Here is a 16,515-nt window from a genome sequence, read left to right as displayed (position 1 = left end):
ACCAAAGAACTTTCTTCCTCTTGACCATGGAGTCTCCCACATGCCTACTGGTGAACTTTAGTCCAGATTTAATCTGAGTTTTCTTCAACAGTGGCTTTCTCTTTGCCACTCTCCCATGAAGCTTTGACTGGGGAAGAACCCGGCCAACAGTTGTTGTCTGCAGAGTCTCTCCCATCTCAGCTGCTGAAGCTTGGAACTCCTTCAGAGTAGTCATAGGTGTACTGGGGGCTCTCTCACTAGTCTCCATTTTATTATGGTGGATTTAAGTGAACTCTGGGGGATGTTCAGTGCCTTGGAAATGTTTTTGTATCTATCCCCTGACTTCTACTTTTCGATAACCTTTTCTCTGAGTTGCTTAGAGTGTTTTTTGTTTTCATGATGTAATGGTAGCCAGGAATACTGATTGACCTGTGACTGGACCTTCCAGACACAGGTGTGTTTATACTACAATCACATGAGATACATTCACTGTACCCATTTCACTAATTGTGAGACCACTGGCACCAATTGGCTGGACCTCTGTTGAATTAGATCGGTCACTTTAAAGCGGTGAATATTTTTAATAGGCACTGTATGCAACTGGTTAAATAAAAATACTTGGGAATTAATGACTCAGTAAGCTATGACTGTTCAGGAAAGGTTAGAGAAAAATGGACGTTTCTAAAGAATGACTCTCTCAGAAGTTGAGGAGTAGATTCAGTCATTTACTTCTTGAAAGTATCACGGCCCTGATGTAAACGTCTGATGTCATGGATGTAGGAAAGTCAGTGAAATGATCAGTGGGTTTCACGGCTGACTGATAAAAACTGATCTAATGAATGCCCTGGTCTGGCTCGTGCTGGAGTAAAGTACATTTTAACAACCGTCTGTAGACTCTGAATCCAGCAGGGAGACAGATTACGATGCTCTTCTGAGACAATTTGTGGGAGTAGTATTGATGAGGCTGGTGTTGGCCTCAGACTTATTCATCTGTGAACGCTGCTTGATGAGAGGATCTCTTCTAAAGAAACAAACTCATCCCAATCAGTCTCACCTGTCCTGTCAGCGGAGCGATGGGACAGCTAATCAATGGGACGGTCCATCAGCCGTTATTTATCTGCCTTTCCAGTAACAGCAGACAGTGGAATCCCTGTCAGGTTCCCGGTTGTGAGGCAATTAAGAGAGCTTACCGATGGATGGGACGCTTCAGACAGAAAGAAAGACCTGTCAGTGATTGAGACAGGCAACACTGAAGACCCCGTTTACCAGGGATTTATATCAGATTTAGATGTGTCGATGCCAGGTAATAATCCTCAATGAATTGAGTGGACACATCTCAGTCCTATCTGTCCTATCAGAGTGATGGGAATGTAAGATCTTTACAGGGATCTGGATTATTGGCCTCAGCTCAGTAAAAAGAGCTAGATTTTGGGCTCTATAACGGCTCTTCATTTGGTACAATTCTGCTTTTTTATGTCAACAACACAACCAGAAGAATGCAAAAAAGGAAACCGTCTCTTGAATAGGAGTCAGCTCCATTCATTCACAAAAAGAACAGGCTCATCCATGAACAACACATCATGACTCCCTTATAACTTGTCTTGAAATCAGTTGTCATTTCAGTTTCATAATTAGAAACTATCCCTCCCCTATGCTGACTGTCCTCCTCCTTATTAGCCCATACTCCTGGTAATATGCAAGGACATCCGGAGCACTACTGGGATTGTGTCAATCCTCCTTCTCGCCCAGTGTTGCCCTCTGGTGGCTGACTCGCCACTACATGCCTAACTTTAGCCTGAATTTTTGGCTCAAACATGCCTTAAAGTTCTGCACAGTACTGTATCTTATTTTTTCATTAAATAAACTTTAAATCACCACACAAGGGGGTATTGGCTTTATAAATTTATTCAATTAACTACAGAAAAATTTAACATTAAAAGACTGATTGATTGATTAGGTGGTTAGATTGATAAATATAATAAATCTATAATTAATCAAATAATTAAAAAAAATCAGTTTAATAGTTTTTTTGTAGATGATGTCATGCAGCAGCAGAAAAATCCTCTTGGGCATTATTGATGAATTCTGCATGAAGAAACTCTAAAAAGGCCATGTTTGAGCTGTTCATGACACTGACGGGTCTTCAGTCCCCCCCCCCCAAAAAAACCCCGCAATTCTTAACCTACTTCTGTGTCCCAAAAGTAGTGAAACATTCAGGCAAAAAATAGCTTAATTAGCTGGGTTTCCATTACCCTTAGAAGAGCGCAAAATCTAAACAGCACATAAAAAACTGGTTAAGGAAACACCTGCAGTTCGAAAAAACCTCTCAAATATCGCAAAAATGTTTTTACACTCATGAGGAGGTTTTTCAGAAGTTTCGATACAGAAATATATCGCAAAAGTGTAATGGAAAATACTTTTTCTGCATTTACAGGTCACAGGACGTGACATACGGTGTCACATGACCAGTTCACTTTGAGACAACATGGCGCGGTACGTGTGGACAGAAGAAGAGACCAACCTTTTATCATCATACTTATATCCTTACACATGGCTTTTGCCATATATACGGACTTTACCTCTGAACTATCATCTGTTGCTGTCATCTTTTGTTCAAAATTATCAATACAACCGCCGTAGATTTAACCAAAACACGACAGGTTTTGAGCGTCAAGTTTCTCTGCAGCGGATTTAAGCGAGATGAAATTTTACGAGAATTGCAAGGCCTATGCCCAAAACTCCCTTTAATGGAAACGCATTCAAAGCACAATTGCACTTAGTCGAAATTTAAGAAATATCGCTTTTATTTTACGAAAAACTGTAATGGAAACCCAGCTATTGACTCACTGCTGAGGTCACATGGCCCACCCCGACAGTATGCCTACTTCTTGTGTGCACAAGACACCCCAAAGAATTGTTCACGTCAGACGGCTGAGCCAAAGTCTCATTCCTCCAATCTGCTATGCTTTTGAGAATATTTTCTCCACAGCTGAATTTTGGATAATGACCTAGAATGGGACATTCAATTTTTCACTAACTCACTGCTGAGGTCACATGGCCCAGCCCTGATGGTATGCCTGCTTCTTGTGTGTGGAAGATGCTGCCACTTGGTGTTAACGTCAGGCGGCTCTAGCCAAAGTCTTATCTCGCCAATCCACTTTGCTTCTGGGAATATTTTCTCTACAGCGGAATTTTGGATATTGACCTAGAGACTTACATTTCCAAGCTTTTGATCAGACAGTGGAGATGGACTTCCCTCTCCACTGTTGGCATTTCCTCTCACTCACTGCTTTGTCCAGCCCTTTGATCTCAGAGTGGAACAGGACTTTAAACTTTCAGTGACTCACTGCTGAGGTCACATGGCCCAGCCCTGACGGTACGCCGACTTTTTGTGTGTGGAAGATGCCTCCACTTAGTGTTCACATCAGGCGGCTGAGCCAAAGTCTCATCCCGCCAATCTGCTACCCTTTGAGAGTTTTTCTCCACAATTGAATTCTATGGAGCTATTATTGTTGCAAAAGTCTTTGCAAATACATACAAAGATCTGTGCACAAATCTGAAAATGCATTGGCAGATTTGAAAATGCATGCACAAATCCACAAATGTGTGTACAGATCTGCAAATGTGTGCAAAGATCTGTAAATGAGCGCAAAGATTTGCAAATTCGTACAAAGATCCACAAATGCATGCACTAGTCTGCAAATATGTAGACCAATGTGTTATTGTGGACTTAGTTAATTTTGGTTCAGAAAACTCACTTTTTGCTTCAAATTGTCAAAATCTTCACAAGCCATCAAGTTACAACTGAAATCTGCCTCTAAATTGGCTATCATACACACGTGACTTTTGCAACACTTGTACCGCACACGCAAATGTGTTCTCAGATCTGTAAACGTAAAAGCTGGGTCTGTTTCCCTCAGTGCAGGCTCACAGGCAAGGCTGCCTTCCTCATCGCACAGGCATCACACAAAAGGCAGCAGTTAAGACTTCGTAACGGCTCTATAAAAGGTTAAGGTGAAAGGACAAATATTATTGTTTTATTCTGTTATTATTCATATTCTCATTCAAAGATGACAAAAATAATCACTTCCTTTTCTCCAAAATCCTTTTGCAGCGGTGGTTGAATTGTTATCTCTACTAGACAGGGGTTCATTGTGTTCTATTTTTCAAACAGAAATCACCATTGTGACGCTGTATGAGCTGGGTGATCGACAGAGTGGTCTGTAACATTTATATTTATATTATTAACAGGTAAAGGGAGAGATTGCAGATTGAGCAGATACAGTAAATGGCACTGAACAATGCTAATACATTTAAATCACATTATGACACAATGTGTTTATGAGTAGAAGGGATGGCTGGGCAGCAGTGATGTGACTTCAGCATACGGTACAGGGTTCAAGTCTAGCAGCGTCTGAAAAATGTATTTTTTTAATTTATTTTTTGCTGGTAACTCTTATGCACTACTCAGGAATTTAATCACTCAGCCCAGGAAATATGTAGGACATTTTTTATATTTGATTATTTATTCTTTACTTTGTTCATATTTGCAAATACTTTTGCAACAATAATAGCTTCATATTACTACTTCCACTGTGTAACATCTAAATCTAAGCCTTAATGCGTCAAGAGTCCTTTCCTCGCTTAAGAGCCAGACTAACACCTGGTTCTCTGATGTAGTAAAACTGCAGCACTTTGGAGTTGCCCTCCTTCTTCATCTACCCTCTCCACTTATTCCTCCTTTACCTTTCTTTTTCTAAAGTTGCAGTGAAATCTCAGCCACAGCACATCAAATCCCAAGATTAATGCATGACTGTGAGGAAAATTGCATGAACTGAGTTCAAATTTAACCATTCTGCATGAATTTTAGACAAAAATTGTATATATTGCATGTTCCAAGGCAGGATCTTGACTAGGCACAGTTCAGGAAATGTGTTCAGAGTTAATCACTTGTAAAACAATATTTACAGAAACCCAAAGAAGGAATTAACACATTATCTAAGGTTAAAAGAAACTAAATCACTCTTATACTACAAGCTTAAAACCTAAGAAATGCAGAATCAAATGTTATCCAGCTGAATATTGTTACTTATGGATTATAAACGGGATCTTTGTGAAACATTTTTACTTTTTCTAAGAGCTGGGTTGGAGTTTGGAGCCTGAGGAGCCTGGCCCATTTCAAACCATTGACACATTCTGCCATCTAGTGGTGATTCGTAGGAAGTGCAGATGCCGTGTACCCCCATTATGGTGTTATTTGGATTATATTAAATGTTGTTGACAATCATTTTAAAAGTTTCGCACACATAAATATTGGTTCTATAAATATTTGCCTAATTTTAATTCTTTTGGGAGCACTCTTAAATACATGTATAATTTTAACCCCTTTTATTCCTCTTTTTTAAATACTCACAGACTACATACACTTTATTGGATGCTTTACATATTGAAACATTTTTTTACTTTCATGCCTTCAGCAGTATTTAGGAACTGTAGCCAGAACAGAGAGAATAAACAGCCCTAGACTACAGACCTGTGCCGTTTTAGTCATTCCTCGTAGAGGATTGGTTAATTTCCCCTAACCTAACTTAGCAAGTCATTTCATCCTGACATCGTTTATAGGTCAGGCTCTTTTGTTGAGTCTGAGATTTCTTAAGTCAGAGGCTTTGGAGGAGATGCCAGCCCCAGGAGAAGACTTCAGAGACTCCAGAGAGAGACCTCTCCAGTGCTGGATGGCGATAACCTTGAAAAGCAGATGGACACGTCCGTTTCCTTGTTTTCTCACTGGCGAATCCATCTTGTTAAGCTCCCATCTGGAACATTTGGGCCTGATTAGAAAGTGACAGGACCAATCAGTGACGAGGGGCAGCACTTTCAGGCACAGCAGAGCTGTGACGTTAACAAGCAGCAGCAAGAGCTGGTGCAGTTATGGAGGAAGAGCTTAGCGTGGATGCTGCTAAAGCGCCAGTTTTATCAGAGCTTGACAACATTTCTTTGTTAAAAGGAGAACAAAGAACAGCAGTGAGTTGTTTTCTTTTCAAAAACGACAAAAATCGAATACTTACATGTCTACAGTCGCCATGTTTCGTGTTAATCCTTAGTAGCTGCGCATGCGCAGCTCGATAACGGCTACGTCACGTGTTTTGTTGCTCTTATTGGCCCGTAGAGATGTGACAGACAGAACGTTCATCCAATCACACTCCGAGTTTTTTCAAATCCTCTGCCTTTTCTCAAACGTTTCCTGTTGAAGCTTTCCCAGATGAATGTGCAAAACAAATCCATCTGGAGTGTCAGGTTAGGATGGCGAGCCATTGAGCCAGTGACCTGCTGTAAGGAGACTGTTGGCTAAGGAAGACTCATATTCCACTCCATCATCAAGCACGGTACGACTGCTCCAGAGACCTCAGATAAGACTCAGTTCATACGGGCCTGCTGCAGACTTGGAGCTAGAACCGTGGTGCTTAGAAAAACCTCAGAAATACCTGATTGCTCTTTTATTTCAAAGTGTTCACAGGTTATTATTTTGGGTTATTATGCCAGAGTGTTTTGATAAGTAGTGGACATTTAAACTTGAATTTACCTTGGATCCCACAATCCTGTTCACCACAGTGTTGAACATTCCAGTAAGAGTCCTCTGCTCTGTTTCACTGGTTACTCTCTTGGCTCCGGCCATTTCTACGCTCTCCTGACTCTGGTCCAATCCTTACATTTACTCTCTACACCGCGTTCCACATTATTAAGCAAATGATATTTTCCCTTATTTTCCAAAATATGAATGCAAATGACAATCAGAATATTTTTCAAGTCATCAGCCGTTAGAGCATAATTCAAATGTTTTTGAACAAACTTCATAATGATAGTTTTTTTTTTTTTATATTAAAAACTAAAAATGCACTGTTCTGCATTATTATACACAACAGAGTTTTTAAACATTTTTTTGGTTGTAAAGAACTGAAAATGGTCATTTGCTGAATTTGCAACATTAGGTCATATTTACTGAAATCAAAGCTATTTCAATCAAAAACATCTTAACAGGCCAAGTTCCATGTTAACACAGTGTTATGTTTCCCCCCAAAGAAGACAAAAATTTTACAACCAAGGTCACAAATGGGGAAACTAACAAAAACTGCATGAACAAAACCAAATGGTTCTAGGATCTCTAAAAGGTGGCAGGGGATTATGTTTCCACACTGCCACCCACTAAGTCCATCAAACTAATAATCTGACCCACAAACAAAAAATTCGTGGGAGTCATTGAAGAAAGGGGGAGGTGATTCTACAATATTTGGGATTTTCTCCCTTACACATGCACACAAAAGGCACTCAAATCAAAGTTTCTTTTTAGATCATACACAAAGAGCGAGCCAGCTGAAGGTGTTGACCTTCACACACTCACAACCCACCAGAACTGAGCAGCAGCCTGCTCCCTATATAGCCTCCCAGCCCTGCTGATTACCAACAGCTCTCAGCTGGGAGCTGACACTTCAGGTGCACCAAGTTTACCTAAACGAGCAGGGTGAATTTCCACTGAGTTTTTGTGGGGTAAAATAAGTCATCCAGTTTCTTAAAAATCTAAGAATTCATAACAATAGGAGCCCTTCTTTGATATCACCTTCACTATTCTTGCATCCATTGAACTTGTGAGTTTTTGGAGAGTTTCTGCTTGAATTTCTTTGCAGGATGTCAGAATATCCTCCCAGAGCTGCTGTTTTGATGTGAACTGCCTCCCACCCTCATAGATCTTTAGCTTGAGGATGCTCCAAAGGTTCTCAGTAGGGTTGAGGTCAGGGGAGGATGGGGGCCACACCATGAGTTTCTCTCCTTTTATGCCCATAGCAGCCAATGACACAGAGGGATTCTTTGCAGCATGAGATGGTGCATTGTCATGCATGAAGAAAATTTTGCTGCAGAGGGCACTGTTCTTCTTTTTGTACTATGAAAGAAAGTGGTCAGTCAGAAACTCTACATACTTTGACTTAAGTCAGCACCGAAGTTTTAGTGGCCAAGGCTCAGTCACATTTCAACAAGATGAACTATGAACTCAGTCCCACCATGCACCCACAGACGTCAAGAACCTTTAGTGGAGTTTTTCTAGTTGGTGTCCGTGTCTGGTATCAGTTTGAAGCCCCGGGTCTATTTCCAAACGTGGTTTTACACATTCACTTTAAAACTAATGTGTAAAGTTACAGATGAAGGTGCAGCAGAAGATGTAGCAGAGCAGAGAAGGCCTCACAATGAGCAAAATTCAACTCAAGATACTGATGCATTTGTCATATTTATCAGATTAAAGAAAACTTAACTCTTAATCTACAAAAATATATAAAAACTTCAAATATTTAAGAGCAACTAAACCCCAGAGTTTCAGCTGAAATTCATCAAGCCTGATATTTTAAAAATGCCGTTAAAACATCATGAACATTTGGAGGGAGGGGGGAAAAAAAGAAAAGCCTACCCCCTCCTTCCTGCTGTCCCTTATCAGCCACAACATCATTCAGTCTATGCTGTGTTTTAGATTTCATTATCCACTGTAATGTCATAACCTTTAAAGGTAGACTTACCACCAGCTACCTGAGTATGAAACAATGATATATGGTCATGTAGAACAGTGGTTCTCAACTGGTGTCTTGGGACCCAAAAGTGGGTCTTTGGGCCCTTTTCAGAGGGTCATGAATGTGTACTAACATGTGCTAATGTGTATGGAGAAAAAACATTAAAGAATAAAAAAATCGTTTTGAAATAAAAAAGTCTACAGTCTGTATTTATTTCAGAGTGATTTTAATGGTTTAAAAAGCATCAGCTATCTCTGAAATATAATGTTTGGTCAGTAGTTTGGGACTCTCACCCCCTGCTCTGCAGTAGGAACAGAGAACACTTCTAGTGTGTGCAGACTGGGAGACTGCTCTCAATCCAGTCAGAGAAATGTTTACATTTTCTGGAAATCAGAAGAATAAATAACAACAACCATATAGCCTCATATATTTTTCACCACAGATCTAATGCCATCACCTGTGAGTCCACAGCCTACGTGACTTAGTTTAACATCTGCTGCTGATTTTATTTATCATTATTATTATTATTATTGTATTTATTTTTATTGTTTGTTGCATCTTGTTCTATAGATGATAATGTCCAAATTACAATAAACCATAAAAGGCAATTGGCCATTTTGTTTTTGATGGTGATTTTTGCTGATATTTTATTTGTTTCTCCACAGATTATAATTGCATTTCATTTTAATGGCAGAAGTTATTTTGTATTTAAGTTTTGTATTTTCAGTTAATTAATCTGAAGAGAATTTTATGTTCAAGTATTTGAAGAAAGAGATGGGTTTTGGAATATAGAGTGTCAGTCTTTCAGCAAATAATTCAATCTAAATGAATTTCATTGTATTCTCAGTGCTTCCCCTACCAAGTATCTGTCATGTTGTTCTTTTCACAAATATGGGAATGATAGTCAAAAATATCATTCAAATGCATAGTAAATGCCTGGTAAGATTTCTTTTCATGGGGCATAAAATCCCCGGCAGCGCCCCCTGCTGCTGCTGACCCAAGTCTGAGCTGGAACACTTTTTCTGTGAAGCCATCGCGACATTTTTCATCGTAGCAAACTCACTGCAGCTGCAGCTAAAGCAACAACGCGCCAGGTTTTTTCTTTCTCTTTGTTTCTTTTTCCCGCTGTGTGTCACTGAACAGAATCTCACGTACACAGTTCAGATCATACAAACTCAGTTGATAAAATGAACTTTGGACAAATAATGAAGCAGAAAACAACTAAAACAAACTCCCTTTCTGAATTATGTCATTTAATATTCATTATGTGCATTTATATTTTTCCAAAATGATTTGGCGACCCGTAGAAATCATCACGCGACCCCCATTGGGGTCGGGACCCCAAGCTTGAGAAAGGCTGCTCCAGCAGTACCAAATTCAGTGTACCAATTTCAAATTGATTATGATCAATTAAAAAATGTAATTATGAATGAACTACAAATTTTAATTTATTAGCTTATTAAATAAATTATGAATCGACCTCATGCCTCAAGTGTAAACTCTTGTTTTCAGTGACAAGTCTCAACAAAATGAACTTTCTGGACAACTGACTTAAAGTTTTGCAGATTTATTTTGGATATACAAGATTACTAACCTGACACTAACTAACTAATTATCACAGTGTCTGAGATTGTCTTATTCAAGTGATCCAAAGAGCCCTGAGACACAATACCATCCATGAGTTTCATTGAAAAACAAAATATTGAATTTTTATGACACTAAAATCCAATTTGCATAATAATTTGAAATGCAGTGCAGTCATTTATGAAGTTGGGTAGAACAAGTTTCAAAGCTGAAAAACCTTACACTTCACAGGTTACTGCAGTGGCTGAATGCACTATGCCATTCAGTGTAAATGACTGCTATTATGATTGAACATGGCTGGATAAAAATAGTTATACCTCACTGTGACTTGTGGGATTATCACATCAAATGCTGCATATCAGGGGGATCAAGAGGGTGGCAGGAGATTTTTTACAGGTGGCACCTGATGGCAAAGTGTATTTGTTTATTCAATCACATTATCAATTGATATTTAAATGAAAAGTCTCAAATTAAGTTTTGTTGACTCAGCAAAGTTTGGCTCCCTCATTGTAGCTCATAAGTAAAGCTATTAATCCAAATATACATGGTGAAAGACAATAAACTTATTATGGTCAATAACTAAATGATGCTGCTTTATTACAAGACACTATTACACCAGCAGCAGGCACCAACTCTATGCTAAGGCTGATATAATAAGTGTAATAATTATAAATAATTTTCACTGGTGTTTGTCAGTGTTCACATATTTCTATCTGTCGTCAGTCATGAGTCCAAGTTGAGTGCAACAATCAGTTTTTTTTTACAAACTTCATTACTGTGGTGATTTTGCATTCACTTATTTTATTTTGGAGGACTTGTTTTTCTTTTATGCTGCTGCTTTGTGCTTACTTTGCTTTTCCCAGAGGCTTCCCCTTCCCCCAACAGCGCTGAGGCTGATTGACCACACCTGTAGCTGCTCTGTAATCAAGCACACTACACTGAAAAAAATGTTTCTTTAGACTAACTCAAAAAAACTGATGCAATTTGTTACAACTATTTTTTTTTTCTCAAATTATATTTATGATTTGGTTGAAAGCTAAAATTCTGATTTAATATAAATCAAAAAATATTCATTTAGCCAAAGAAAAAAAATTACATTTACTCAAATTAAAAATATCACTCATAATAAAGACCATGCAAAATATTTACTTTGTTACAACTTAAATTTTTACTTTGGAATACTTTAAAAAAAAAAAAAAAATGATGTAATTTGTTACATGCAATTTTTAAAGTTAAATCAGCTTCAATTTTTACATTGGAATAACTTAATGTTAATAGTTTCATCCAAGTTAAATTTTTATTTGGATTAACTTTAAAAAATTGATGTTATTTGTTACATGCAATTTTTAAAGTTACCTCAACTTAAATTTCTAAATCAGTACAAACTAACATTTTCAATTACACCTTTATCAATATATTTGCTTTAGTCACAAGCCAAAACATTACTAAATGCACATCATGGTTTGCTTTTTAAACGGCTTACATTTTTACCATAAACAAAAGCTGAATTTGCTGTAAAATAAAAGTAGAATTTTCACTTAAGAGAAAAGCAAAACAAATTTACAGTCAATGCTTACTTAACTTTAATCAATAACGACAGAAAATTTGTATTCAAAGGACAGTGTTTATGGAGATGTATTTTCAAAAAATATGCCCACCTTCATGTACTCAAAGCAGAAACCATAAATGAAAATAATTTTGAAGCCAGGCAAGCTCTTGTTCTGCTTCGTCCTTCTGACCTACCTGATAAAAGACAAGACAGTCATTAGAAAGTTATTCAGAATATAAATATAAAAAATATCTACACAAACATTTCTCCCAATCAAATCTAAATTAAAAAAATAAATAAATCTGGGGCTCTTATAATGTGAAAATACGATAACGTGCATGGTCCAGCTGATGGTTGACAGTGGCTTCTTGGAATATTTTTATCATAGCAAAAATTTGGCAGCCACAAGAAAAGCAGTGGTACAAGTATTCCAAAAAGTTAACATCTGCCACGACAAAAACTATTAAATAGTAGGGGTGTCACGGTATTTGTATTCGTCCTGTACCATCACGGTTTGGTGCACGCAGTAATACGATGAATACATCATATTACTGCGTAGAGGTGGAGAGGCAAATTGTAGTAGTAGTCTCTTATAAGGGTCTCTGTAAAAGCTGTAAAACTTTTGAAAATGTGATACCTCAGTTTTTAATTTTTTTAAAAATATATTAAAATTTCTTAAGACTTATTTTTTGCTTTGTCATTATGATGTAGTGTGTGTTGGTTGATGAGATAAAGCTTAATCTATTTTTAACTCATTGAGTGCCATTGACCTATACATACGTCAAAGTGTTTTTTTTGGCGGCTGGCACAAGGGGGCGCTTCTGGGATACGTAGTCGGAACACAGAAGACGGTAGATCAAAGCCAGTGAGATCAGAGCAGGAGGTGGAGACGCAGGGATGGAGGTAATCTAAGCTAAAAGTTCTGAAATATTCAGTATCGGCACAAAATGACCCCCAAAAAATGAGGGATCAAGTGGCCAGTTTCGCTGACGGACGCTGGAAGAAATTTTAAACTTTTGCGTGAGAAATCGATAACTCACTGACACCGACAGCGAGTCCAGGCATCAGCGCTTTTATTCATCTGCCTCGGCCGGCCAAAAGGCTAAAGAATGCCGCCAGGTCTCCCCCGTGTGTCGGCATCCACTGGCCAGCTGGATGCATACAGCGATGACACTTCAGAGATGGACTCCGACCCAGACTCTGAGGAATGGCTGCCGAGTGAGCGGAGTGGATCTTGTTATCCGTCCCAGAGTGATGGAGGTAAGTTAACGTTAGGAACCCACTGATTATTCAGCCAGATTTATCAAATGCAACCATCACTCATATTCCTGTGATTTCAGAAGTAGACTTGAGAGAAGAGTAAGCCCCATGCAATTCTACAACACCGTCTGTTGGCAGAAAAAGAGGTAAGAACAAAAAAATCCTACATTATAGATTAGATTTAATATATATAACATATTATAGATTATATTACTTCTATAATTTACAGGCAGTGCCAGGGGACACGCAAGCAAGAGAGGACGTGGGCGTATCGGGGGTCCCGTGGTGGCCGTCCAGTTGTATTGTGCTGTATTTTGTATTCATTTTTACTTATTTTACAATAAAATAACACTTGTAATTCAATTTTCAGATGTCTTTTATGTCATTGAAGGCAAAATTATAACATTCAAATCACTGTTCTGCTTGACAGACTCTCTTTCACAAAAATGCATTTTTCTCAGCTTTCTAAAAAAAAAGTGGTCTTTTTGGTGAAACTAGCCTCTATTCAACTTCAGATAAATCAAGAACGGAACAAGGTGCAAACAAACGTTTTTTTTCCCTGATGAAATAGAGAGTTTCTTCTTTCATTTGAGCTATTCGGTGTTTTCAGAGTCATAGTACAAAATATTCTGTGAGTCTTGAAAGATGACTCAAAATGGCCAAAAACGCTGGCACAAGCCACTTTCCATTTTATAAAAGGGCTCGCACTCAGTGAGTTAATTGAATCTATAAAACAACAACATTTGTAAAAAGTGAAGGGGTTGAAGACTTTCTGAAGCCACTGTATACTTAAATGATGATTCACTGGGCACCCCTTGGAGCGTGTGGTGTCCCTAGATTTGCCTATACTACCTATGCCACAGACTGGCCCTGGTTGTTTGAAGTCACATGATATTCTTGGCCCGTTTTTGCACGAGGCACTGGTTTTCGTTTTTTGATGTACTCCATGACTTTTTTTGTTTCCCCCTCACCTCCAGAACAACACCCAGTCTGCTTTCTGAAGATGTACAGATTAAGCATATATATCATGAGGGTCGAGGGTCTACATAGTGGACAACACACCTTTACAGTTGGCATGTGTATGTAGGGTGCATAGTTAGTTTGTGCCCAGGGCCCATTGGGGGGGGTGCATTTTGGTTGACAGTACAAAGAGAGAGAGAGAACTTTATATATTAGTATTCTTATTAGTATTTTTTCATATTTCTGTAATTTTTCATCTAGTTGAATATAATCTATTTGTGTATGATTGTCAATCCAAAGAGGGAGAGATGAAAAAGGGGAAGGAGAGGAGAGAGTGCATGATCAGGAAGAACCAGGTAAGAGAACAAACGGAGAATAGTGGCACACAAAATAGCAACTTTTAAGCTGCCAAAGAAAAACATTCACGTTATAATTTAACATATACGTCATGGCAGTTATGTGTTCTCCCCACATTAAATGCTTTTCAGAAGCACACTGCACTTAACATACCAGTATATCAGTGGACTTCATTCTAAACAGGACATCCTCATTACATTTTCCTAATTAATATGCTTTACTTATTATTTGCTTAATTTCACTATACAAGAAGGAGAATTAATATTATTTTGTAGATTTCAAGCACTTTTTTAAAAGTGTATTTTCATTCATGTATTTGTATTATATAATACAGACAAGAAGTAAAAAGGCAGAAACAAACATTGAAAAAGGTCATTTCTGTCAATGTGTTTTACATGTTGTACATTGCATTTCAAAGAACAGTCCAAAAATAAGTCCAAGGTCCATTTTTGGTGTTTTTGGCACTCACTATAGGGGGCTGATTTACTCCAGAAATCAGAGTTACTGTATGTTTATTTTAGGATTCCAATCCATTCCTCTTTTGCTGTGGCTCAACATTTAAATAACCTTTATCAGATTTGATGGTTTAGTCACAGACTTTCCCAAAAAGAGTTATGCTTTTCTTTCACTAATTTGGGGATGAAATTGCGTTAAAATGTACAAAACAATGAAATTAATCTAGCCTGGGCGGGCAGCTCAGCACCCCTAAACCTCTGATCCTAGAATCACCCCTGACAGAGAAGTAGAGAGACAGAGAGGGAGGGAGCAGTCTTGTTCGTATTCTACCTGTCTTCTGTATAGTTGATTGATTCAGAAACGCACAGCTGAAGGAAAACCACGAACACATCACTGCTGCTCTCACAGCAGAGCGTAAATGCGCGCCGAGGACGCACAGAGCCCCCCACCCCCACCCCCACCCCCCACCCATCACCATTATCAAAGGATTTAAAGAGGGTGTTTTTTAGTACTCTTTCCTCTTTTCCATGTTGAAGCATGAGTGCTGAATGCAGCAGTTACTACAGTGCAGACGGGCTGTTGGTGGACGGATTCTCGTGCCCCAAACTGGGAGACGCTGCTACAGCGATCTACTGCTGCGGGTTTAATGACGTGAAGTACTGCTGTGATGATCCCAACAGTTTCTTTCCCTATGGATACACGTGGTGGCTGAGGTAAGGAATGCTTTCAGTTCTGGTGATGATGAAGTTTCCTACACTCATATTTGGTCTCATTGGAAGCTTTTAAGAAGAGGTTGGTTGACTTGGAGGCAGTCAGATCTGTCTGCAAATGTTTTGAATGATGTGTTTGATCGTAGCTGGTTTAAACAATCAGTGGTGTGCGGTGGGGGGGGGGGTCCCTCCCACCTCCTGCCTCTGCTAAAAAAGAAACGTGCTAAAGTGCCCTTTTGGGAGCCAAAACGTGTTTTAAAATGCCCTCTTTTGAGCCAAAACACATGCTAAAATGCCCTCGAGAGCCAAAACGCGTGCTAAAGTGCCCTCTTAGGAGCCAAAACGCACTCCAAAGTGTCCTCTTTTGAGCCCAAACATACGCTAAAGTGCCCTCTTGGGAGTCAGAACATGTGCTAAAGTGCCCTCCTGGTTGGCAAAACACACTAAACTGCCCCCTTGGCTGGTTACAACATGATAAACTGCTCACTTGGGTGGCAAAAAGGTGTGTTTAAATACCCTCCTCACTGGCAAAACACACTAAACTGCCCTCTTGGGTGAAAACCCCCCCACTAAACTCCAGAAGACCATCAGGACCAAGAAATACTATGAAACATTACTGCTGCCATGACTTGTATGTTGGGCCCTTTTTTGATCTATATTGAGCCAGAACTATATCTCACAGAACCAGTTTGGATTATCTGGTGCTAATATGCTGTTAAAATGCACTAGACAGGAAATGGCATCTACTTAATGTTCTGGAGGAAGACCCCCAGACCCCCCATGGATTTATTTATTTCTGTGTGTTCTTCACAGTCAAATGCTGAATCTACACAGTTCTTGTGGATGATCCATTTCTGATCCTAACTACAAACTAACTTGAGTAGTCTGTCTAGTTAGTCAGTTTTAAGGCTATATAATGTGCCCTTTGTATAACATATAAACATGTCTAAAGTGCCCTCTTCAGTGGCGAGAACGCGCTGTATGTGCCCTTTTTTTTTCTTTTTGCCCCTGCCCTTGAAAAAGTCTGTGCATGCCACTGCAATTTGTTGCTTCTTTCTCTTTCAGTGTGCTGTTGTTTGACATTTTATTTGTAAGTTTACTCGTTGCTTGT

At 38.9% G+C, this 16,515-nt stretch overlaps 1 protein-coding gene across 1 annotated transcript in view; it reads left to right on the top strand.

The window, feature by feature from the left end:
* Positions 1-12,770: 12,770 nt before the first annotated feature.
* The window catches only part of LOC121521941 (protein shisa-like-2A), a 56,813-nt gene continuing 53,068 nt past the window's right edge, over positions 12,771-16,515 (top strand). Inside the window, exons 1-3 of the mRNA XM_041806157.1 lie at positions 12,771-12,921; positions 13,899-13,926; positions 15,231-15,407. Of these exons, the coding sequence (XP_041662091.1) occupies positions 12,771-12,921; positions 13,899-13,926; positions 15,231-15,407 (356 nt within the window). The remainder of the gene's footprint in view (positions 12,922-13,898; positions 13,927-15,230; positions 15,408-16,515) is intronic.

Source organism: Cheilinus undulatus, linkage group 2 (genome assembly GCF_018320785.1).
Source record: "Cheilinus undulatus linkage group 2, ASM1832078v1, whole genome shotgun sequence".
Lineage (NCBI taxonomy): Eukaryota > Metazoa > Chordata > Actinopteri > Labriformes > Labridae > Cheilinus > Cheilinus undulatus.
Note: the sequence above shows the minus strand (reverse complement) of the source record. Positions and strands in the feature narration are given on the sequence as shown.